We start from the raw sequence: 26,472 nt of genomic DNA, 5'->3' as shown, positions 1-26,472 counted from the left end.
AAATTGGGGGTTTGTATCCATTCATGGTATGTAAAGAAAGTGATTTAGCACTGTAAGCGATACTTTCAAGGCAGTGCCTTGAAAACCAGGCAGCTGCAGCAAACCCCTGTAATCCCTTGCCATTTTGTTTCACTCTAAGAGTCTTCCTTTGCTTGGGCAAAGACAGACTAGCGCAGATAGAATTGCAATCAGTCTAGAAACTAATTTTTTAAACTCATTTAAGACACCGTCAGACAAATTGAAGGGCTTCTGATATATTACATAATAACAGCCTGTATTAAGTCATACTTAAACCATTCATTCTCCCATTATGTTGTAGATTCAAAAGAAGAACATTTACATACTGCTCTGTTCTAGCAGCAGTACTGTGGTACTGCAGTTAAACTTCATAACGTCTTATGTTTGAAATAAATTACTTCTCAGAGCATTCGTATCCAGTTGATTCTGGTGCCTGGTTCTGGACCACTTGAGCAAGCAGTGTGCAGAGGCAGTTCAGGAGGCATATTCAGTTTATGAGCTGTTTGCTGCTGCCACACATGCAGTCAGGTGTACATTGTCAGTGACAAGTGACATGGTGCTCTGTTGGGACTGTCCCACATCCTTGTCAGAGTGAGCTGCTTTTGTGGGTCCCACAGCAGCGTGTGCATCCCTGCATTTTGGTGAAACTTGGTGTGGTGCCTATGTGGGTGTCGGAGTTGTCCTTTGTGGCTCTGCCATCCGCTTGCGGAGGCAGCACTGTGGAGAGTCCCGGAGCCAAGGAGACAGGTGACAGATGCCTTCTGTGACCCCAGAGCACAGCAGCGGGGCTGCGTTCTGCCCATGTCACAGCCTATGTAAGCTGTTCTTTTTCAGCAGCAGCTGGAGATACAGCAAGACTCAGCATCACCAGGAGAGCTATATATCCTCGCAGAGCAGGTTACTGTTGGTGATGAAAGAGGATATAACTATGGGCTAGACATAGCTCTTTCATTATATCCCAGGTGTGGCTGAGATGAGGGATATAGAACAAATTGCAATGAGATTACTGTTTTTGCCAGCTCTGAGCTGCCACAGGAGTGCTGGCTGGTGCAACTGCCAGAGTTGGGATTTCAGGGATGTGCAAGACATTCCTAATGGAGATTTATGCTGAGTTTATCTCTGCCTTATGAAAAGGGACACTGCATGCAGCTGGTATTGACTTTAAAAAAAGTATCACAGTTATTTTTTGCAGGCTAACAGTTGTCAAGTGCTGACATTTCTTTCACTCTACTGAAGGAAGGATAACATCATGAAGTATAAGATAATCATTGTATATTACCTGTGAATCACAGGCATGCAGAAAGCAATCCAGATCTATGCATAGATTGGACTTCCTTGCTTGCTTTGGATGATTAGAGGCGCATCTCCACATCATCTGCTCAGAAGAGAAGATCTTTTGTATCAAAAGGAAAGGATTTCTGCAAGTTAATGTGACAAAGCTTGTTGTTTCACTGCCCTCAGTGTTGGTTGCATGCAATAGCAAGTGTTTGGCAACTTGTCTGTGGACACCAGGTAGCAGGAGAGCTTTGCTGTTAGAGCTGGACCTGTGCAAATGATTAAGGTGAGTGGTATTAGTCAGAGCTGCTTTGGCTCATGAAGCTCCAGGCTTTGTGAAGGCAGACTTAGCCACTAGCTGACTAGCTGAAAAATGATGATGTGCTTCGCTGGCTGAAATTTGGGTCATGATTGAGACCAGTTAAGTCCAATTTAGATACATGATTCTTCCTAAGAGTCCTTATTGCACACTGCTTCTGAAGTAACTGCACAACTGCAGCAGTTGTGAGGCCTGTGAAACTAAAGGAGGGTGGCTATGGCTGACTACTTGGGAAGACAGTCAGGGCCAGGTCCTGAGAGCTGCAGTGAAACATTTCATGCTATGCCTCTATTGTTGCTTTAAAATGTTACAGCTACTTCTGGTAAAATGTTTGACAGCTTATCAAATGAAAATGTGTGTTGCTGTGATGCAGGAGTCAATAGCTTTTTTCTGTCCTGTAATACCACTGTAACTTTCCCATCCCAGGGTCTTGAGGCCCATCTCATCAAACTGCCTTCCAAGAAGTGCAAGAAGGCTAAAATGGGCTTGAGGAAAAAAATCCATTTCAACATTTGACCAAATACTAGGTAGAAAAAAGAAGAAACTGGCTTTTCTGCAAGGACTCTGCAACAACAAATGTAGAAAGTGTGGGCAAGCAGACTTGTGTGAAATCTGGGAAGAGAGAAACCCCCAGGACCAGGGTAGGTGCTGTTGTATTGTGAAAGATGCTCAGGAGGCCTGTCAAGTGTTTCTACTGTAAGTAAGGATGACTCCAGATTCCTTCAAGCTCTAAGAGATTATCCCTAATTTTTATCTGAGGTTTGAGCATACACAGGGCAGCCACTGCATGCATTCCTTCTGCTTCCCAGTGTTATGTATTCTCCAGAGGGTATAGACAATAAAATGTGTGTTATAACTCACAGCATGACCCTGCACTATTTACAGTGGGGGGTCGGTGACAGTGGCTCAGGACACAAGGAGTAAGGTGCTTAAGAAGGTCAGGTCAGGACATTAGCTCTCACTGTTGAGTATTTCAGAGCTCAGAAAGATTTTGTACTCGTGGCGATGAAAGTCTTTAGGCTGTAGCTGCAGGGAAAGGTGCAAGACTGAGCTATGAAGTCACACAGAGAGGTGCTTATCACGGCATAAGCTGTGGTACCCCCAGCAAGGGACCACGGGGGATAACAGGAGGAGCTCAGGGCTGTGCCAGGATGTGGAGCAGGAGCAGAGCAACAGTAAGTTGGAGCTGGAGAAGGGTTGGGTGCCAAGTATTTGCTTGCACATTTCCCTGCTGCTTAAAGGTGGTAATCATAGTAATCTCCCCGCCCAGTGTCATCCTGGCTGGTCAAAACAGAGAGCAGAAAACCTGCCTGTGCTGCTATGTATGTGGGAATCCAACTTCCATTGCATTTTCGGGTGGAAGGGTTTCTGCCCACTATCACCAGCAAGGTAGTGGATGATGACCTCCACTGGAATATCTTCCTTGTAGATGTAAAAGGAATGCTCTAGAATGGCTTAAAAATTACTCATTAGAAAATGTATCAGAATGTCTTGCAATTTTAACTGCAAATGGGCCAACTTATTTTTTTCTTTTCTGATTTTTTTCCTAGACATGCTAGTAAGCCCAAAACACTTAATCAGCCGGAGAATTTGGAGCTGTAGCCAAGTTCTTGCCCCAGCCTACACACTTCCAAGACCTGGGCTAGCCTATCTCAGCTAGCTGCTGCTATGGGCCACTCAGGAATCCCTGCCAGAGTCTCTGTCATCTTAATTGCTTTGACCTGGAACATGATGCAGTCTACATCCCAGATGCATGGTCATACCAATAAACCAGCCACTGCACCTCCAGCTCTCCTCTTTGATGCAGATCAAATCACAAATTCATTCTGTGAATTCATTCAGTGAAAGTAGGAAGGAGTCCTTCTGTATCATCCTACCAGACAAAAAAAACCCCCAAAAACCAGAGAAATTGCTCACTCATCAAACCTCAGTGCTTTAGGTTTGACAAGACTGAACTCTATCTTAGTATAGCCAGGTAGTATTCCTTGATCACTTCCCAGGATTACAGGCTTTTCTGCTGATACTTACGAAGACTGATGCTTCAGCATCTGTAGATATATATGCAGATATAGCATATCTGCACAGATTGTGTATAGTCAAAACATCAGGGCATATTTTGCTGAGCTTTTCCTGGGATATGTGAAGTGCGTGGATTGATATATACCTGTGTTGCATCACTCAGACTAGCTGCCTACAAGGGAATGATTTTTCCCTGTTGTGTTCTGCCTCAGTATGTCCCAGGAGTGTGTAGACTGAGCTTGCCCTCACCAACAAGGTGCTCAGGAACTCTTTGAGCAGCAGGAAGGAAGGATTTTCTTGCCTGTAGGGCAGGCATATGAAGAGAGCCAAACATGCAGAGAATAATCGTTTGTTGGTCCCCTCCAACAAATAGACAATTTTGTTTTGGAGCAAGCATCTCTTAAGGAATTTGCAGAGGTAGCAAGGGTATCCCTCATATTTTGCCCTTCTCCATGACCTGCAGAAAGCCCAGGAAGTGGTTGTAGTTCCACTGGGCCTTCATGCTGACATACTTTGCCATCTGCATCCTCCGGCTTTAAGAAACACAGAATTAAGAAATGTAAGCTTTGGACAGAGCAAGCAAAGAGGATGCTGGTCAGGATGTGGGAGTCAAGTTTAATAGAGCAGCTGTTCAAGGTGTTATATCATAATGACTCAGGGCAGACAGGTATGAGTTATCAAGGACTGAGGATACAGAGTGACCTCTCTGGACTGCTGTGGGCACTGTCTGCCCAGCAAAGACCAGGGAAAATAATGGCATCTTGCAGGAGCAACCAGAAGTGACAGCATTAAAGTGGGCTTGATAACTGACAAGAATGTGTACCATGAGGGGAAGAAATGCTTTTTCTGCTGATGAAGAATCATGTCTGATCCAGGAGAGAGGACAGTAGATGGGATTGTCCATGACTCCATCACCTTTGAGGAGAGATAGCTGGGACAAGAACTTTGTCAGTGGCAGATATTCCCTTTCAACTCAATGACATTTTAATATGAGCTGTGTTAAGAGGTAGTGTGAACTATGGGTTTAAACACCTTTGGAAATTCTAGGTGATGGAAGACACTGACTATTTATGACTTCTTTCCCAGCTTGATGTGGCATTCTCCATGGCCTGTTTTGTTCTATGTTACGCTGTCAAGTAGTTTAAGAATTTTTTGAGCAACTAGAAGTTTGACTGCTTATCAAGGCAGCAATAGCTTCTGTACTTTTTTCTCAGCAGTTAATGAGTTGTTAATTGCCCCATTAATTTAGTTAGTTTTGATTCCCACATGTATTGAAACATCTGAATCAATGGTAGATTAGAATGCCATGGCATTTAAAATGCCATCTACTGAACAGTCAAAACCCAGGATTATATTCAGGATATCTTGTTTCATTAGGTAAAGTTACTGGCAACTTGTAACTTCGGGATTTGCTGTCAACTGACTACCACAACCTAGATACCTTTTGCAAATTGGTATATTAGTACATTTTTCGACTTTGAGGTTGAAATGAACAGTTGCTGTGTAATTTTTTACAAGTCTTTAATGAATTTGTCTACTTCTAAAGGAAGTGAACAAGATATTTCCAGAGTTGATCTGAACTCTTAATTTTTTTATTGCTATCAGAATTCTATAAAATAATGTCATTTTTGTAGCCAAAACTGGAGTCAAGATAGTGCTTTCTTTTTACATCACTATTTTGCCCATGCTACAATTGTCTTATGTAAAGAAGACAAAAAGGAAAAATTGTGTTTAATATTTTTCTGTCAGAATATGAAGTAGCTTTTGCAGTTAACTTTTTCCACAGGCATCAAACTGACAGCCTGTATTTTAATATCAGACATCACATTATTTACCTGATTTTTAAAAAAGTCTATTTGCTGTTGGTGGTTTTCTTCTTGTGGCTGTTCACATGAGGTGCCATGGGTCTGTGCAAAGATCATTCCGATTGCTCCACTCTGTAAGCTCCATTCTGTCTCTATTTTTAAATGTAGTCCCTTTACTTTTATTCTCTGTTGGTTTTCCATAAGGCAGTTACTATGGTGGAAACAACCAGGTAACTTTTCAGCTGTCACTTGTACTGCCATTAGGAGAAGAGGTATGACAGCAGCGTGAGGTGATGCTCTTGGTCCAAGGTTGCTCGCATTCACAATGATGAGTGCAGGGTTTTGGTTTTGTTCACACTGGTGATGAGCTTTGCTTGTTATCTGGATATCACATGGTGTATGCTGTGACAAACATAAGCAATGGGGAGCAATGACATGGCTACTTCTCAACAATTCTGAAAAACATGAAAGAAAAAGCTTTTGCTGTTCTTGAGTTTTCATTTTTGCTTCTTTGGGAATGCTTGAAAGTGATCTCTACATAAACCTGTTAAGATTTTTTTTTAATACAGACTAAAATTCAGATTGCCTGAGTATAATCTGTGATAACATAGGATGCTTCTTTTGTAGGAGGGAAAGCATTATCCCTCTCCCAAGTCTGCAGGCCATAGCTTGCATCCCAAACTGGAGTAGGTGTTGCAGCCAGTGAAGACATCAGCCTGGTCAATTCTTGGGAACTGACATATATGAAATGTCACAAAGCTGTGTATTTTTTCTCTTCACTTAATCTGAATGTCTAAACTCAGGTGACACTTTTCTCATTGGTGCCATCCATACTTTGCATCAATCTGTTTTCTTTGGATTGCAGTTCAGGAAGAGGTTTACCCCTTCTTTGGAGGAATCAAGCTCTATACACCTCTTGTTTTGCTTCAAAATCTTCTTGATTTGTCTTTCTAGAATGCAGATTATTCAATGATTACATGTCTTAAATATTTAATTAGGTATCACAAAACACAACTGAACAACACTGCCTATTCTGCAAGCTTACAGCTTAATCCTATTCCTTTCTTTTCTGATACCTAATATATTAATATTATACATGCTTCTGGAGGTACAGAGTAGAGAAGACAATATTTCTCTTAGCTTGATATTTTTAGAGCATGGCATACACTTGCTGGTTCAGCATATTAGGCTGACTGTACATTTAGCTTCCTCTGGAATTGAGAAGGTCACTAGGAAAAGTTAGTTCATGCCTTTTCCTCTGCAGGCAGAAGGATCTTGCCAATAAGTCAGATTCAAGTGCCCTCAGGATGGTTTTCTCCATGTTCCCATTCCTCAGTAATTTCCTTAAAACAGAATTAGTTAAATGATGCAAGGTTTTCTTTTTTGGGGTGGGCCAAGATTTCTGAATTATTTTTATGTCAGCCAAGCTTCCCACACTTCATATGAATGCAACCCAAATGTTTGTGGCAGATTGCTTATATCGTCACCAAGAATTCATGATATGAGACCATACTGGCTTTCCATTTTTATTCTGGAAACACCATGCCTTGATAAAACTGATGAGCTTATTTGAGAATGTTTGAGAATTCACCTGTACAGGTGATGCTGAGTATTGTGACAGCTTTTGAATATCTTGACCTAGCTGATGGTCCAGTTAGAACTTACTTAAAAGCCTGATTAGATCTCATAAGAGCTCATTGATAACCTCCTCAGAGTTTGAATTGTGAAGTCTCTTACTGTTTTTTTTTCCTTTGTATTTAAGCAAATATACATTGTACATTTCTTCTCCTTAGAACTACTGTCAGTTTCTGAGTTTTTTGTTGGTTTTTTTTTTCCAGTTCTTATGCCCTTATTTCCATTTGTGGTTTTGTGAAGGATTCTGGGAGAGGTCATGTAAAACAGTGTTGGCAAATCTCTTTTGGTTTTTAGTTCATCTCTTTCATCCTAAAAGCATGCCAAGAGTGGTCATAGGAGCTTTATGGAAGAGTTGGAGTAGAGAGGAGAAGGTGGTTAAAAACAGTAAGTTGAATCTGTGAGCAGAAATAGGATGTTGACTGAAGTTGAGTGCAGATTGCAGGGGATTTAAAAGATGCACATTTTTTTATGTGGCTGCTTGCACAGACACATCCCCTCTCATGTCCATTACCTTCTTAAAAATGTTCCTTCTTCTTCATGGCAGTCTTTGTATCTCATTCCCAGTTCCTCTGACAGGACCTAGGTTGCTGCCTACTTTTTTGGTTGAAATAATGGCTAGTGGAAAAGAAAAGCAATGATGCTGGAGTATAAAGCCACTGATAACATTTTGTACTTCCAGCTGATAAGCCCCAGTTACCGGATGGGGAAATCTACAAAAGAGCTGTTGATAACAGCACTTTAAATAAAACTGGAATAAGAACATGTAAATGACTCTGAAATTGTCACTGAGTTGGGGTTACCTGGTTATGTCCCTTGTCCCTTCAGACTGACAAGGCAGCCCCATGTGAGAAAGAGTTCCAGTCAGCAGAGACCTCAGGGGTTTCCTTACATGTGCTTGTAGCCATAGCATAGTACCATGGAAAGAGGATGGAGTAATTAATAAGATATCCACATGCATATAGGAGTTTAAATATAAAGTTGACAATATTTATTACAATACACCTAAATTTATGTTTATAAAGAATAATGTGGAAGGTGTGTGAGCAGTAACAGTAGGTAATAAAATCAAGTCCACTGGAACTTCTACAAATCAGCCCTTAATTTTACTTTTAAGAAGCATAAAAAGAGTTTAAAAGTATTTCATAGTGTAAATAGGTTCATCAGGATGCACTGGGTCTAAATCTTTCCCTGTGACCAACAGACAGATGCTGCTCCCCAGCATTTTAGGTGGTTGCTTAATGCTGGACTACCTCTTCTTATGATAACTCTTTTTTCTGCACATAATTTCTCTTTAGTCAAAGAAAGGATTGGCTTTTTGAACCATCAGACCAACTGGCCCCAAGGAAAGAAAGAGAGCAAGCTCATACATTAAGTGAATGGTAGAATCTAGCAGATTGCATCAACTAGAAATCCCTTTTGAAAATTCTTATTACTCAAGAGTCTGGCACAGCCACGTCTACCTGATGGTTTCTGTTGCCTACAATGGCTGAAAGTGTGGTCTTTGCAGAAGAAATGTCACAACTGAGGCAGGTGTTCTGCTTAAGGGATGGCTTCAAATGGGCTTCCGAGTGCTGGGGAACAGTCTGGACAAGCTGAAGAGAAACAATTCATTTTGAAAGAACCATCAGAATTGACTTGGGAGTCCCAGCTCTCTGTCAGTTGTACTTATCTGGCATATCTAGAGCTTTTATCTATTTCACACTAAACAAAATGGGAAAATAGCAAAGGATAGTACAGGAAAGAAAACTGCTAGTGAGTACACTAGAAATTACACTTAATGTATCTGAGAAACAGATTTTAAGACTTTTTTTCTTCTTATTGCATATGTGGTAGGAAAATAAATTAGGATGGGACAACACTGAGGAGTATCTCAAGCATTTTAACAGCATAAAAATGGAAATAATACATCATACTAACAGGATTCTTTTGAGGGAATAAGTAGATGTAGGTATTGGAGTCCTTTTTGGCATGGTATGTTTCAATGTTTATTTATTTAAACCATTACAAGTAGTGAGATAATTTTATCCTTGATACTGCGTATTGTTTTTCTAGTTAATAGAATAAGTGAGTGAAATCTTATTCTGTCAGAGTGTGGGTATTTCTGTCCCAAAAAACTGCTAGAACACTGCCCACAAGGCAACATGGAACTTTGATCTACCTGTGGTGGAGAGTCTCCTTGTACAGAATCATTTCAGTACATTGGAACATCACATCCGCTGAGTTAACTGCGTGTCTTGTCTCTTAATGCCCTTCTTGAAGGGGTAATTTTAAAGCTTCACCCATTTCTTATTCTAGAGTTGGAATCCATGTCCTTTTCCATCGCAAAGAGAGGTTTAGAGTGAATTACTGAATTTTTCAGATAAATAGCTTTGCCATCCTGAACTGTCTTGGACATCTTTGGCTTTCATTCCTGGAGGGAAGACGACAGATTTAGCCAGTAGCTTTTTAGGTGTTTACTCATCTCACAGAGAGTCTTTGAGAGGACAACAACATATTATGTTTTCTTCCAGGGATATGGCTCTTAGCCACAATTTCCTCTCAGTTCTTGGAAGAGATAGAGATTATCTGTACCTAGATTAAATCAAGTTCATTCAATTTCAGGACCTTTCTTTGTCAGGCCTCTTCAAACAGGTGAGATTAGTGTATACTGTTTTCATGGAAAAAAACTTTGAAAGGCTGGATGCCTACAGAGTTCCAGTACTTAAAATCTCTCTCTGCCTTCTCTTGGCTAATTTTTATTTCTACAGAAGTCTCACACATCATGCCAAGAATATACAGCTATAAATATTCCTTCAACATTTCTCTATTGCAAGTTGCAGTGTACAATTGAAGTGCCTGATGTCAAGAACTAAACTCCAAGTCTACATGGGAGACAAGATCCAAGACTCTTTGAAGTAACCAGAAAAAACCCCATCAAATTTGTAGTTTGAGAGTCTTTAGGAACTTTTCTGCAAGGAATCAGGTCCACTTAGATTTAACTGTGGGTTTTTTTGAGGCTGTTTCAAGGCTGTGGAAAGAATACAGCTTGTCCTGTGCCTGGGGACTGCACAGGGCTCCTCTTCCTCAGTGAGCTCCAGTCTCCAATCCATCGCACACATACCTGCCCATGCTTTAGGGGAATAAAGTAACAGAGAGGAATATAGGATATGTTCCTACCTATCTTCTCTTTGTGTATCCTCTGGGGAGTTCAGTATCAAACACAGATGGAAAGCAGCAGGCAGCTGTAGCTTTATGAGGGGATGCACCTCTCTTCTACTTGCAGAAGAGGTTCCTCGTATCCGGGTCAATCCACTGCTGCGTTGAAGTGCTTGCAGCCTGATGGGCTGGCCTTGGCCAGCTGCCGGGCAGCCACCCAGCCTCTCTCTGCCCTCCTCAACTGCACAGGGGGAGAAACCACAATAAAAAAGCTCATGGGTCAAGATAAAGAGAGGGAGATCACAAAGCCAATGTATCATTCAGCTATGTTTAGTTCTGATACCCTTTGTCAGCAAAATGACATTTCTGTCGCGAGGGCAAGAAAGCAAATGAAAAAATGATTGCACACTACAGCCCCAGGGGTTCCCAAACAATTGGGATTGTAGAAAACTAGGTATGAATTTGTTATGCCTGCAGAAAAAAGATCTGGTGGCTTAATGTTGGCCAGAGGTGCTCAACAGCAGTTAACACCACATCAGCTAAAAAAGGAAATATGTTGTCTGCTACAGGAGAGCTACGTTTTGCTTTTTGTATTGAAAATACAGAAGACAAGTATGAAAATGAGAAAACAAGTGTCCCTCATACCAATCTCAATTTGGCCGTCATTCAGATTTTCCCTGTGGAATCTCTGTGGAGGCTTGGGGGCTAGCTTAAAAAATGCTGCCTCCTGGGACCTGGTTTGCAAAACGGATTTTGGGGCTGTATTTAGCCACAGGGACCAAAAAGTCATCTGCATGTCACTTTGCTTCCTATATTCTGTCATTTGGAGTCAAACTAATAAATGGGCTACCAGTTCACTATTTTTCTTACCTCAGCTTTCTTGCTAGGGAGTTTTTCTTTTGAGATAGACCCTTTCCTCTCCTTATATTTTTTTCTTCAGAATTTATTTCCTGGTTCTTAGCCTGCCCCAAGAATGCAGTTTCTGGCTTATACGAGATACATCTGTGATAAGTTGTGGTTCTTCTTTCCCTGTTCTTTGAGGTTGAGATATAAAAAACAAATGCAGCAAGTTACTCTTTCCCCTTTGCTGAGATTGTCTTCCTTTCCAAACTCTTACTATGAATTATTTACCATGAGCCACATTCACTGTGCACATATCTTATACATCTCTTCATGCCTGGTTCCCAGCTTTTCATACATTATGACTAACTGAGTAGACATGAGAGCACTTTTGTTTCCCTGGATGCAGGAACCTGCATGAAGTGACTCAACCCCATCTCAGGGCAGGCCTGGCCCCATGTTTGTCTTCCTACTTCCACTGGCACAATGGCATCCAGGGAGGGCTCAGGCTTGTGGTCCAGAGTGAGCTGTGGCACACTCTGGGCAGGGTCCACACCTGGGCAGCTGTGTGTTCATGCAGCTACATTGACTTGATGTAGCTGCAGAGCCTTAGCAAGGCAATATTAGTAATATAAATGACAGATCCTGCATTTAGAGTGGGGCTTTTTCCTAATAACTTCTGCTTTTTCAAAGTACCTTTCCTGTTTGCCCTTTATCAGTTTTGGTGCTTCTGCTGTCGTAAGTCTCAAATTGGAAATAAATTAGTTGCAACAGCTCAGTGAATCTTTTTTTTTTTATGTTTCTTTTTGCAGATGGCATAGTAGCTGAAATTGAGAAAAAGATTACAGAAGCTTTTGAGATGTTTGACCGTGAATCCAATAAAACTGTGGATGTCAGGTTTGTAAATATATTCACAAAAATATTACAGAATCTAACATAGAGATAAATAGCTCCCTAAACTGGCATCCCATTACCAGAAAATGTCATTGAAACAGTTCTTTTGGCCCTGTTTTGACAAGTATGTTTGTGGTGGGTTGACCTTTGATGGATGCCAGATGCCCACTGAAGCTGCTCCATCACTCCTCTCTTCAGTGGAACGTGGGAGAGGAAATATGACAAAATGCTTATGGATCGAGATAAGGGCAGGGAAAGATCACTTACCAATTAGCATCATGGGCAAAACTGACTTGACTTTGGGAAAATTAATTTATTACCAATCAAATCAGGGTAGGAATAATGAGAAGTAAAGCCAAATCTTTAAAAACACCTTCCCCTGGCCTCCTTTCCTGGGCTAAACTTTATTCACGATTCTCTATCTCCTTCCCACAGCAACGCAGGGAGATGGGCAGTAAGGGTTACAGTCAGTTCATCACACATAGTCACTGCCACTCCTCCCTGCTCAGGGGAAGGACTCCTCACACTCTTCCCCAGCGTGGGGTCTCTCCCATGGGACAGTCCTCCATGAACTTCTCCAGCATGGGTTCTTCCCATGGCTGCAGTTCATCACAAACTGCCACAGCCTGGGTCCCTTCCATGGGAGACAGTCCTTCAGGAACAGACTGTTCCAGCGTGGGTCCCTTGCAGGGCCACAAGTCCTACCAGCAAACCTGCTCTAGTGTGGTTTCCTCTCTCCATGGGTTCCCTAAATGGCATCTACTTTACCAGAAAATGTAATTGAACCTGTCCTTTTGGCCCTGATTGGAGAAGCGTGTCTTTGCTTGTTTAACAGACATTTTGCATTGTTCAGTGGTTGAAGACTGAAGCTTGTCTGAGAGAGGGATGCTGGAACTGGGGGAGTAAAGGGGCAAGAGGAAGCTGCAAATAGACAAGAGGTCTAAGGTCACAAGAAAATGAACAAATATACAGAAACTCTTGTTGGTTTTTTACATCTGCTACATCATGATTTGAGTGGCCCCTGGTTTATTTTTTTCTATGTTATGATAAATAGTGAAGAATTGTTCTCTACTAATCTTCTCATTAATGAATTTTTACCTGGCTGTCGCATTCATCTTCTATCACAGTAGTTTAAGCCTGAAGAGTCTGGATGTGCTTAATCACTTAGGCGATGCTATTCTATAGTTCTGGCCATTCTTTTTGGTGCTTCTTCTTGTTCAGATTTCTCCTTTTTGAAATGGAATGACCAGAACTGGGGAAATGGTGCACACATGGGAGTCTGGAGGGAGAACTGCGTACACTGTACCTTTACCTTGCAATGTTATGGAAAAACAGACAAAATATATGTCTGAGCAAGGAGGTGGAAGTTCAGTGGAAGATAAAAACATGGACTGTTAGACTGATCGGGGCATAACTGGCTGCAAGATACAGGGCTAAAGGGTGTCAAATCAAAAAATTTCTAGATAATCTTAATTCTGGCATTTGTAAAGTTTGAATATTTGACAGTGCTACTTAATTTTAACATAAGCATCATACACATGACAATACGGCTTTTGATATAAAATACATAAACCACATGTTTATGTCTCAGGGAGCAGGGTCTGAGGTTATAAGCTGTTGTTATGAAAATTTACTGGAGTAATTTTTCATATTTTCAGTTACTATTTTCAAAAGAATATCGTTTTAATTCTAAATCAGTTATTGAGTATAAACACTACAATGGAGTGTGAGAACTGGTGAAATTGTTGTCATTAGACATTCTCATGAAGACAAATTGAAAAACAAATGTTCCGAACACCTTTTCTACATTATAGAGAGGAAAGAGAGGTGCAGCATATTTATGTGATGGTTGTAGCAATGCATGCTTACTAATGCCTCTAAATTTAAGAAATTGCAAGTATTTTGTAGAAGCAATGGTTTTTCAGCTATGCTCCATGGGGAGAGTTTTAGGATATGTCTCCACACTCAGTATAGTTGCTGTTTCCTTGTCCATAGGGCTCTTTAGGGGAGAGTCATCACTTAAATCTCTTGGTCCATGCCCAGGGAGGTGCCTGATGCCCGGTGCTGTCCCGGTGCCCCCTGGTGCCCTGCTCCTGGCTGGGCAGTAAGATGGGTCCTGGCTGCCTGGTCTGGGGCAGAGTCCCCACCACTACCACCCTCCAGCCTTGGGGGCCCCCAGCCCTCACTGCATCATGGCATACTCATTGCTTGTTTGTCATTGACATCTGCAGTCTTGGCTAAACAGCTGTAGAGTTTTCTCCACTTCTCACTCTGTTATATATGGATATACAACTTGAGAGCATGTTACAACAATGAAATGATACAAATAGACTCTTTTTAAAATGTATTCATTCAGACAGGGGACATCCAGAAGTAACATAGTAAATGCACAATTTTACATTAATTTTTGGCATAGTACAGATACAGACAGTGAACAAAAACTAATTGTGTATTTATTCCTAGGTTCATATTGCAGGGCTGTATCACAAATGGGATTATTAATGGCCGGTTATCTTGTATCAGAAGGTGGCAGCACAGCACAATTCTTAACCACAATTGTAGCTGTATCAGTGTTACTGCCTGAAATATCAGATACCCGTGAAGAATGGAAAATTACTCTGGTTTGACAGGCCAACATTGGTATTCCAAGACTCCTAGTGCAAATACAAATTAGTAAGAAATTAAGCATGAGGAAGATGGTATTGTTTTATGCATGTTTCACGTCCCTCAGTCAAGGACTTTTGTGATACTGCAAATCTTGTAATTTAGAAGTGTTATATGTAGGGTGAAAACCATGACCCAAAATTTTCATTGCATCTGTGTTACAAAACTTGTATGATCATAAACTTGATTTTAACCATCATTTTTGTATTCTAGAAACTACACAGCAGAAACTGCAGCTGCTGAATTAAGTGAGAGGAAGTGGCTGGGAGCAAAATACGGTTTCCTATCAGGTCCTTTAAATTCCATGTTATTACCAAATGGGACCTGACTTTTTTACCACAAACACTTCAAGCAACATCCTCGTGCTGGCACGCATGCAGACTGCCAGATACAGCATCCAGCAGTGCCAGATCTTGCTGACTCTTCTAGGGCATGGCTTACCTCTGTCACGTCACAGTTTTGCTGGGTGTGAGTGAGGTGAGGCAGGAGGGTGCTGGTAGCATTCCCATCCCTGGCAGTCTGTGAGAGCAGAAATAGTGTGGGACAGCAAGGAGGCAGGATTTGTGTTGGATGTTGCTCTGGTGGAGGCAGAGAATAGTGGAAATAGCTGGAAAATATGAGGGAGTGCAGGAGTGAGAACAACAAATGCAGTATTATCCATACTAGAAGTAGGATGCATGGACAAGGATTATGTCTAAGTGACTGACCTCCCTGAGGCCATTGGCCATTCACACCCACAGGGGCAGGGTCATTTGAGTAGCTGGTTTCATTTCATAGCACGTGGATGTGTGGGATTGGGCTTTGCTTTGTAACTAGTTTTGTGCAGCCAGCCTTCTTCTCTCTGTTATAGTTCTTCTCACATGTTTTCAATGAGAATAGGAACTCCTTGGGACCTGTCTGAGGAGGTTGTAGACTTATACATAAAATTTTGCATATGCTTGGTGTGCTACATCCAGGGCCTTACAGTTATATGAAAATTTTACAAAGGTCATTCCTCCTTGTATCTACCATTTTTATTAGGCAATCTGATTTTTGCGCCAAATGAAAAAATTCACCACTGGTCAAGATGAAGGAACTACAGGGTGTGGATCATGGTAACCACCAGCACTGTGAATTCATATTCAAATGTGCTTAAATTTCTGTGTTGTTGAATTGAATTGTAAATCACAAGCTATATTAAGCCTTCTGTTATTTTGTTTTTAATCACACCATAAGTCTCATTAAAGCTTTATTACAGCTTTAGGATACTTTTGTTTCTAGTGTGTGATGTTATTCATCTTAGACTATTTTGAGGCATTGCCAGTTTGGTCAGAATTTTATTTAGAGCCTCAGAACAGCTGCACCAGGTTCAGCAGTAAATGCAAGCTATGAATATATTTACAGCATAAACAGAGTGGTGATAAGCCACGTTGTTGCTCTGTTTGACTCTTTCAGAGCACAGCATGGACATAGCAGGGCTGCCTTCTTCCTGACCTTTTGTAATTGTTCTTTAATGCAGCTAGAATTTGTATCTTTATAGCATTTAATATAAGCATATATTTTATTTGTTACATTGCATCTCAGTTGATTTCTAAGTGATTTATTAACTTTATAAATATAGACTTTACTGAAAATAAGCATAACAATTAGAGAACAGCAGTGGAAAAGTAACTTGCACACAGTACACTGCAACACAATAGTAAAGAATTTTTGGGGAAAATTGCAAGAACAATTTCAAGGACCTTCGGAATATTTAATGTCTGATAAAATAAACATTGCTTACTGAGACATCATCTTAAAAGCCCACATAGATTTGCTTGTGTGCTTGTATGTGTGCACTCCTATGTGCAAGCTCTGAACTGGTATCTGGATTCTCCATGGACAGTCTTGTATTGCAGATTTATTAACAAAGTTGTTTTCTTTCTTCTCTTCTCTTCTCTTCTCTTCTCTTCTCTTCTCGTCTCGTCTCGTCTCGTCTCGTCTCGTCTCGTCTCTTCTGTTCTCTCTCTTCTCCTTTTCTTTCAGAGAGATTGGTTGCATTGTCAGGTCACTGGGTTGCTTCCCAAATGAGGCAGAAGTACAGGAATTGCTTGCACAGGTAAATGTTTAGATCTGTTGTACTTTTTTCAGTCTTCAACTCGCACAGTTTTGCTCCTTCTGCCTTGCTGAGTGGGAAACCTAAGCTCTTTTCCCACATGTTGGAAGTGTCATGGAAGTGTTTCTGGCAGACAGACAGTCTTGCAGGCTGATGAGGTAACAACGTTGATGGGTTAAAATGAGGAGTCTTTGACTCTCTTTTACCCCGAAGGGCCACTGTGGCACTGTGCCAAGGTGGAGGGGCATTTATAGAAAATGGAGGAAAAATTGGTTTTGACTGATGAAAAAGAATGTCCTAAACCTCAGTCAGATTAGGATATCCAAACTCTAACCATCTCACTCTTCTGGACATGCCATGGAAACACATTGCAGGGTTAGGTAATAAGAATTAGTTCTTGAGCAGGTGCTAAAATTATACATCACATTCCAAAAATACCCAGAGAGAAGGCCTGCCATTTTTTGAACTCTCTCCTGTTATTGCTATCTTATATCCAGACCTTTCAACGTTCTGTCCTTCACGAAGTCTCTCTCAGTCTTGAGATTTCTCAGTTATAGGTAAGAATCTTTTCTTACTTGATTTCTTAAGCTTTTAAATCAGGCTTCAGGACATAAAACCTCACAAGACCTAGTGGTCCTCCCATTCTCCCAGTGATAGGCAGTGGTAAGGTAAGGAAATTAATCACATTTCTCCACAGTCTTTTCCTACACTAATTTTTGTCTCCTTACATCACGTTTGTAATAGAAAAGTGGTGTGCTGGTGCCTTGGCATGGTTGGTTAATAAATGGGACAAAGAAGTAGGAAAAAGACTTCATGTTCTTTTTGCAAATGGCCATGCTGCTTTAAGAAGTGGACAGTGCTGGAGCTGAGAGGTGGATAAGGTTTTTTCTCCTTTTCATGTGTAGGTCAGGATACTGGGAATTGATGTCTCCTACTGTTTTCTTCTTGCACCAACAAAAATTTGGATAGTTGCAGTAGTAGTCTCCCCTCACTAGGCTCGTCTGGTCTCTTGTAGATCAGAATTTAGTGTGAGAAATCTTGTACTAAGTCTTGTGAAAATGATGCAGCTGCTTCAGATGAAGAAGTGCAAAGAACCATCAGTGGAGAAAGCTCTTTTAACATGATACTGCAATCTGTCTGCTCTGGTTCTGTACTTTCAGAACCAGATTGTCCCAGATCACACTGACAAACAAGACAAAATGGAAAGAGAAATTATGGTGCTTAATATAGATACTTTTAGTGTCCCACAGTGACTTTTCTTTACAGCAAATGAACAGTGCAACTCACTGAAGATACAGATTTGTGAAAAGGGGATGCCTTGAAAACCCCTTTCAAGTTCAGGGGAACCAGGAGAATTTAAGGCCTGCCTCTTCCTCTGGAAGAGATTGGCCTTTTTTTTTTCAATTTTCAAAATTACTGTAAATTTGAGATAAGTAATACATAAAAAGTACAATGCAATATAGCCATGAGGTAGAAGATTCTTGAGATACGACAGTGTAACATGTATGAAAATGTTGATTGTAAGAATATTAGAGTATAAATACTGCAAGAAGAAAGAGTAATGGTTAACCTTAAAGAACACTGCACTGGAAAATAAATAGCAAAGAATGTTTCATAGTGCCTGTAAATTAAACTTTGGCATAGGTTTAGTACCAGAAGAACACTGTCTTCTTGTGGAACCCTTCATATATTATGATGATCACAAACATATCTTAATTTATGTAAGATGCCACTATAATTGGCTGTGGTAATACCATTTTATCTTGATCTAGAGAAGGTAAAAATTGTATCTGTTAGCCAGTTGTAACCAAGCTATTTCCCCAGTATTGCCCATTGTGAGCTGTGATTCATTTCTGTTTCTCACTACTTGTCTCTCTCTCTCATATCATCTTCCTATTAGCCTTATTGCTGAACTAGCATATGCTGCCATCGTGTTATTCATATCTGCAAAATCAGCATTCATGTAATTATGGTAGCTCTATAAATTATCATATAATGTTTCTTATACTGCCTTATACTCAGTTCTTTACTTAATATCATATCTTTAGGCCTACTTACAAAGTTAAGATTAAAAGCTAAATGTAGAGATGGTGAAAGCTAATTCAAGGGTTGCTACAATGCCTGGAATTCGGTACAGTGCTCTGCCTGGTAACTCTGGAAGATGTTGTTTCTTTGTGTTTCAAGTACCCCATTGTAATGGCTGGGAAAACAGAGATACAAAACATAATAGGTGCTACAATACAATTGTTATGGGAGCTATGGATGTACCCAAAGGAAAGAAATAGAGCAAACCTCACAGAGTTTGAACAAGCAAATACTGTTATTGTGAAAAGAGGAGGAAATACAGAAGAAAAAACATCAGTGAGAAATGAGGTGTAGAACAGGAGTGAGCACGAGGAGGAGTAAGAAGTGTTAGAAATAGGATCAATTTTAACTGCTCAGGATGTTGCTGGATCTATAGAGACTCTGAAATGGAAGCTGTTTGTTCCACATCAGAGGAAGCTGAGGTTGCTGATCACCCAGGACTAGGTTTTGCCACGTATTTTGTTACATCTTTTCAATCAAGCAAGCAATAAAACAAGTGATTCTGTAATGGTAAAAGGTTCCATTTGGTTTAGAGTGAAGCACTCAACATCTTCATTTCCTTGCTAAAGATCCCTTCTGCTAGGCTCACCAAACAGAACGGAAAATGTGTTTTCTCAAGCCAGTTTCCACTCTAAAGGAGAAAGATGTAATGGCTGTCTTGTCTTAGTGCCCAAACCCCTTCTAGAACACTGGAAAAGAGCATGCAGCAGCAGTTGCAGCTTTCCATTTAAGCAACTGGATGTATCAGGAACTGCCCCAGCTCTGCCCCAGCTCCCAGGAGGAATATTCCTTACTAAGTTTTTCCTGACTCAGAAGATTTCAAATCAGTGCCTGTTTGAGTTTTCTTTCAATCTGGGCTGTGTCTCGGGGGCCTAGCAAGGTGTCGCTGCTGCCATGTGAGACCTCAAGGCATGTATCCAGTTTCAACACAGAAAGGAACAGGCTAGCTCCATTAACAGGGCTCCTTTTGGGAGCAAAACTTGAAAATTTCAGGGAAGAGATGCACCCCAATGAGAGAGAGTAGTTTTTACCATGTTGCTTATCTCCTGTGGAAGTATAGGAATGCAGTGAGAATGCTGCTAGAAGTCCCCAGTGTTTTGGGACTAATTTGTTAATTTATTTGGGATGCAAAAGGAAGCTTTTTTTGGGTAGCATTTTATAGGCTGCCTTATGACTATTTTGGTCTGCCCTGACTCAGTCTGCTTGCCTCTCTGGTCCTTCCCCTGACAACTCTCTTTGACTATGAAACATGAAAGCAACAAATTCCATCATTAAGGTGTACTTGACTGGAGCTATATCCAAGCTAGCCAATGAAATATGCCCAGAAACATCCTTAGGTGTTGAAGCCAGCTGGCGCAGAGCAGTTCATGCCCACCCTGGTAACTGTTTTATGCAGGGTGGCTGCACCAAGCATCGTGCTGGGGAAAAGTCCTTATGGTCCAAGCCAGCATCTGCTGGGGGGAATGTTGAGTGGCACAGTTCAAAATCATGCCAAGGGGACATGCTCATGGTTTGCTGTAACGGGTATTCACATTACACTGCTTGGGAATGCTCCAGACCCTGATAAACTGTACTAGTATGACTTCAGCCTGAATGTTTAAACCTCTGCTGAGTTATTGTGGGAGGTAAGATCAGTTACTCGGTGTCTGGTTCCTTTGCACGAATGATTTTGAAGCACAAGAGGGCAATATTGAGTTGTTGGAAGTGTCTATAATAGCAGGCCTGTATTTCCCTGGGATATTTTATGGTACCATGTGATATTAAAGACCTGATACAAATATTCAAAGCCTAACGCTGTAATTTTAATGCAGGGATCACCCCAATTTTCTATTTTTCGGATTAGTTTGCTAATGAGTCATATACCCTGCCACACTTAAGTTTTATTTTTAGATAGAAGTAGAAGAACCGGGTGGATTCGTTCATCTGGAACAATTTCTTCCAGTGATGACAAAAGTGCTACTTGAGAGAAGGTAATGGAAAGTGAATTTTATGTGTCTGTGTTTTATTCCAGATTGACGGGTTGATTCTGAATAAACATATCTACAGGAATTTTACGTACCTGGAAGGAGTACAGATCTTCTTTACCATTTAAACTCAGTTTACATTAACTAGATAGATTTTGTTACAAAATTAGTTCATCTACATTAAATTATGATGATATGAATAATACCAGCTTGTAATCATAATTGTGATAATATGTAGCTTTTGTATTTTTAATGGGAATTGGAATTGCTGTTCAACATGCTCTGTATATCTCTGAAATATTTGGTGTGCAAATTAAGGTCATAACTATTGCTTTCTCTGAACATATGAGTTACAGTTACTGAGAAGCACAGAGTGTTATAGTGTATTCTAAATAGGTTGTGTAAACCAGCTTCATATTTGTGTCTCAAAGTGAGTGGCAGGTACAGCTGAACGTATACAATTAACACTCTAAAAGACTGCTGATCTAAAAGTGGTCACAAAGGTGCATAGAAGTCTTTGCATGAAAACAGGAACTTGTGCTATTTTGACATTTTGCACTAAAGCAAGGTTACTGACACGGAGTTTATCTTTCATTTTAAAGATGGTAGTCAAGGCTTTTGAGAAACTCAATCTTGTCCAACCCTGAGAAATTATTTTGCACACAGAGGGCCTTTGGTAGGAGGGTGTTCTACACATGGAGTATCTGTGGCTCCACAGTGATGTTCACCCTTTCACACAATGATGCCATGCTGCTCTGGGCTCTCCTCCTCCTTCTCCACACCCCCTTCATGCAAACATACACGTATATACACATACACACACAAAAATAATTGCCCCACACTTTCCCCAGGCTAGCGCAGGCTTGTCAAGACCCACTTTATCTTTTGGGGCACTGTGTCCATAGTTCACTTATGCAAGGGCACTTGAGATTTGGATCACAAAATCCAAGGCTTCTTCTTAGCACATTTGATTTTTAGATTGTTAAAGACTGAGGCGGGTCCAGACAAAGCAATCGAGCAGTTAGAACCTCTCTGGATTCAGCTCCCTCTCTTTAGTATTCTGGGGGTTTGGTGAGAGCCTGCTGGGATATGGAAGCTCTCCATTGCTGCACTGAGCTTCCTTTCCAGCTCCAAAATCAATCATGCATATGCATGCACACAAGTGCCCAGTTCTCCCCTCTCTCTGAAATTGTTAGACAGACCTTTTCTTTTATAGCCACCAGCCTCCTTTGCTCATCATCAGCTCATTAGACTGCCCAAGTCACACTAGGTGATCTGTTGCCTAGCTACCAGCCTACCTGGACAAAACTTTGTTTTCTTGGTTTGTCCACTTCTGTTCAGTGCATTGGCTATGTAGAATGATTCATCTGTTGCTGATTCCTACTAACCCACCCAGCCAGCCCAGACATGCAGAAGCCATTCATCTGGCTCCTCAGCACAAGAGAAATTAAACAGTAGTACAACAAAAGATGTAAGAGTTAAATATATGGACAGTTCCAAAAGGCTAGGCTGCAATTAAATGTTTGATAGACAAAACGTAGTAAATTCTCATAGAAAACAAGCTTTCCTTTTCCTCTAGTACTCGTATTTAGTTTTTTCAGAGCACTAGCAAACAGTAACTTAACTTTTCCGATTCCATGGTTTCAGATTCTGGCCTATTCCAGAAGATGTTATTCTACATGCATTTGAGGTCTGTAACTAAATATTCAAGTACTTAATTGCTGGGAAGAATTTGCTGCTTTTTGATACAATAAGCTTAAAACCACAACTTTTATTCTTCTCCTTTAAAGGCTTTGGATGAGAATAAATGTGGATATATTACCAAAGAGGACCTGGTCAAACATTTGACTGAAGAAGGTAACATGACTTCAGTAATATCAATATTTAAGTAAAAAACATTACATGTATATGTACATTGAGGTCCTTACCCTGCATGCCAAAACCTGTGGGAGTAGATACATTGTCTTCAAACAGTGCTGTTGTTGTGATGAGTGGCTGCAGACTAGGACATTTCACTGGTCAATGATGCAGGGAAAGAGCATTTATCTGCCTGCTTGCAGACATTATAGAATAGAGATTTTTATTCTTATTCATAATTCAATCATGTCTGGATATTTTGTCTGGATATTCTGTGCACACCTCCGTGCTCACTATGTATGTGACTCTTTTGCTGTCCTGTAAAATTGCAGCTTAGATTTCCGGATGTTTCAGTAGTTTTCAGTGCTCATTCATTCTTACATTATCTTGATCTTAATTCTAGAGCCATATGCAAACAAAGAGATTCAAAGACAAGATTTAAGTTGTACATTCTGTAATCCTCAATATCCTCTGAAGAGCCTGCTTTTCTTGTGTGGCCGACTCATGCCCACCTGCCTCATGTTCAAAAGGGTGTTCACCTTTGTGCAAGACCTAGCCTCAGTTGGTAACCTGGTTCTCTGAGGGATGAAGTAGGCCATCAGCAGCTTTGAAGCTCCTAAAAGAGAAAAACCAGAAGTCTTTCATGATGTGAATACAAGTGCAAGGATAGCCAAATGAGAGATAATAATTCTAATATACACAGGAGAAGAACTCTGACAAAAATGGTTGTTTCAAAATCCATGGCAGAGAGGAACAGGCTGTTTTGGTGTCTGTGAACTAGAAGATCAGATGGATCCACATCCTCTGTCTCCTTTCCTTTAGACTGGCTCACTTGGTGTGCAGGACTTACATTGGCAAAAGGGAAGGAGTAAGATCCTTAGTTTTGTTCCTTTTCTCCTCTGTGTGAGAATCAAAAGGAGATCCTTTCAAGGGAAAAGCAGTGGAATTTGCCAGTCCTTGCAAGGATACTTACCAAGACAAAGTGTTATTCTCTGCTGTCTTTCAGGTGAGCCCTTTTCTCAGGAGGAAATGGAGGACATGCTCGCCGTTGCTCTAGATCCAGAAACAAATACTCTTCGCTACAGAGACTACCTTAAAAAGCTGGTAGTAGATGAAACGAAGACCTTCCCCTTTAATGTCTGAGATGCCTTTTTGGTAACAACACTGTAGCTTGACAGATAGTTGAAATATGTAATTTAGAGTATAACAAAGCTCAGCTTGAGATTTCATGCTTATAATTAAAATAAAATCTGTGTAGTTATATTTCCTTGGGTTCTGTGTGTGTGTATATATATACATACAAAAATATATTCACACCTGGAAAAAGAGCTCTTGACAGAAAGACTGTGTAAGGTCTGGAAAAGAAATCATGGAATTTTGTTGGAAAATAGCAGGAAAAATAATGTTAATGAAGTCAAGAAGTAACTTTACGATTGCTTTTGCAAAACTAATGGAAAATGAGACTTGTGAAAATAGGTAATATGTAGGTAAGTGAGTATCTTAAGGTGACTAATAGTAGTAAGATAAAGCTTTACATTTAAGTGTAATCCTTATTTGTGTTTAACTAATAAGGAGCCAGGTAGGTTTGAAATAATATAATAGATCAAATAAACTTCCTATAATTTCTAGTGTCTTGCAAGTATTTGTGTTTTGTTTACCATAGGCAATTGAATTGGACCAGTTAGTTCCAGTTTATATTACTAATCCACTGACATGGTATTTTGCTTTCATTTTAAACATGCAGAGAACACTCCAACCATTTCCATAGTCAACCTAATCCTTGAGAACATTTCTGTTACTATAGGCAATGAACAGTTCCCCTTTTGTAATCAGTTTGAAAGTCAGTAATTTTAGCTCTTCAAAACTTAGGATCACAGAATGGGAATTTGATTTTCATAAGCTGATGAAGCACCATTTTTTGAAAATGTTAGTGTAGAATAGGTTTCTCAGCTTTTCTTGCTAGCAGACCACCACAGACCTCACAGCTCTTCTCACTTCCAGTTTGATAATTTTGTGTTACTGTACTGCTGTTCTTTAACTTGAACTTGAGTTCAAATTCTTTCCTCTCGAGTTCCTGCCTATATTATCTGCTAACAAGTGACCAGCAGTTGCCCTCAACTGATGAGGTCTCAGCTTGTAGGAGACTCTGTGGTCTGCTCCTCAAGAGCTGTGTCTTGCATTTTGTACCCCACACCTTCCACCCCATTTCTCTTTTTCTACTCTCTATCAAGTTTGCTTTCCTCCTGTACTATGTTCTACCTCTCCTTTGTCCCAGCTGCATATTCCAGCTCTGTGTCATCCACAGCCTTCATCAGCTGATGAAATCCGGGGAAGACTGATATAGAGAGTCACTGAGTTCCTTACCCCCTGTTACGCCCTCCGTGGCAGAGCTGAGAGCACAGGACTCCGCCTCCTCCTGTCAGGTCTTTTGCCCTACCCATTTGTTTCCTTTGGGCTGGAAGCTCAGACAAACTGTTTTCATGCTACAAGTGACCTGCTGTGCTTCACAGAGAAGAGATTAGCATGATCTAAATGGGGTGATGGAAACAGTCTGGAAGAGACCATTTTTTAATTCATTTTTTACTTCTCTAATCCAAGTTGTCCAAGCCACTGATACTTGCTTAAACAGTAAGGCAATGAAGAGTTAATGAAGGTAGACAACATTTTCACAGTTCTAAGCTGCATCTGGGAAACACTGTTGCACTGCTCAGCAATGCACTCTGGTTAACACATTTACTGTGTGTTTCACTTCATTGCCAGTAAGAAGGTAAAACAAAGGCTATCATTAGTGTTATACTGGAGGAAGATACAAGTTTCTGAAGATTAAAGCAAGAGCAACAAAGGCCTATTCAGAAAATATATTTTTATTAGCCTTCTTCAGTCTCTCTTTCGAAGCTGAAATTATTTTCCCTAGATGAATCCTTCTTCCATTTGATGTAGTGTGTTATACTAGATTTCTGACACAGCTGGTGTGAGTGAACAAGTTTCATTCATATGCAGTCTTGGAGTCCTTGTCAACCTCACCTTGGATATCAGTAGGAAGATGCTTATTTCAGGAAGTCATTTCACAGCTCCCAGTGCTCCAAAGAGAGCACAATTTGTTTCTAGTGATTCTTCCCCAGAGGCTGCCTCAGCTGTTGTGTCAAATCAGGATATCCATGTACAGCACTATTACAATTCATAGTGCAAATAGGATCTTAATATGCATTCTTTTATGATATATATCATTTTTTATTTTGCAGTTCTCAAATGCAAGGAAAGAGGGTATTCTGGCAAGTAAAAAGTGTGATTGTGATTGTGTCTGAATTGATCATTTAGCAGCTCTTCCAGTTCCATCTTCTTATACCCGTCCCCAAGAAAGATATGTGCAAATAGGACAGACAAAAGCAAGTTGCAGTCTCCTCTTTGGGCGTAAGCAAGAAAATTTCATTGCTTAGAGAGTTTCCAGACTGGGGGTGAAAGAATTGTCAAGAACCAATCTCAGACTCTGTAGGATTCCAAAACCTGAGTGCACCCTGCCAGCTAGGATCAAATAGCAGTGATCTGACCAGCTCGTGAAGCAGCCGCCCCATGGGTCACCCCAGAAAAGGCTGAGCAGTGGCCACACATGACTGTTCTTTTGCCTGTGTCTTTCATGATTTGCCAGCCCATGGCCACCCATTTCCCTGTGGTGGTGATAGGCTGCATGAGGGACTGAGTGCCCTGCTTCTCTGTGCTCCCTGGGGATGAGCAGGGACCTATACCATAGGGAAAGGGAGAGGAGACTTAGGGAACCATTTTGTTGAAACTAAAACCCTGCTTTGTTTCTAAATTTGAAGGGGAAAATATGTTACTTTGTCCTCTTCTTTAAGATGAACAAATTGAACTTCTGAGTGGTCTTGAGCTGTC

The 26,472-nt window shown here is 40.7% G+C and overlaps 1 protein-coding gene across 3 annotated transcripts in view; it reads left to right on the top strand.

Moving 5' to 3' along the window:
* Positions 1-24,212, top strand: part of EFCAB2 (EF-hand calcium binding domain 2) — a 30,301-nt gene extending 6,089 nt beyond the window's left edge. The window contains exons 2-7 of one of the 3 annotated variants that reach the window (XM_032102645.1): positions 11,859-11,943; positions 16,609-16,681; positions 20,654-20,733; positions 22,375-22,417; positions 22,518-22,598; positions 23,591-24,212. In XM_032102645.1, the coding sequence (XP_031958536.1) occupies positions 11,859-11,943; positions 16,609-16,681; positions 20,654-20,733; positions 22,375-22,417; positions 22,518-22,598; positions 23,591-23,641 (413 nt within the window). In that variant the 3' untranslated portion in view covers positions 23,642-24,212. The remainder of the gene's footprint in view (positions 1-11,858; positions 11,944-16,608; positions 16,682-20,653; positions 20,734-22,374; positions 22,418-22,517; positions 22,599-23,590) is intronic. The other 2 variants (XM_032102642.1, XM_032102644.1) reach the window with 2 other exon arrangements.
* The last annotated feature ends 2,260 nt before the right edge of the window (positions 24,213-26,472 follow it).

This window comes from Corvus moneduloides, chromosome 3 (assembly GCF_009650955.1).
Source record: "Corvus moneduloides isolate bCorMon1 chromosome 3, bCorMon1.pri, whole genome shotgun sequence".
Taxonomy (NCBI): domain Eukaryota; kingdom Metazoa; phylum Chordata; class Aves; order Passeriformes; family Corvidae; genus Corvus; species Corvus moneduloides.
The sequence above is the reverse complement of the archived record's forward strand: the minus strand, read 5'-3'. Positions and strand labels throughout refer to the sequence as shown.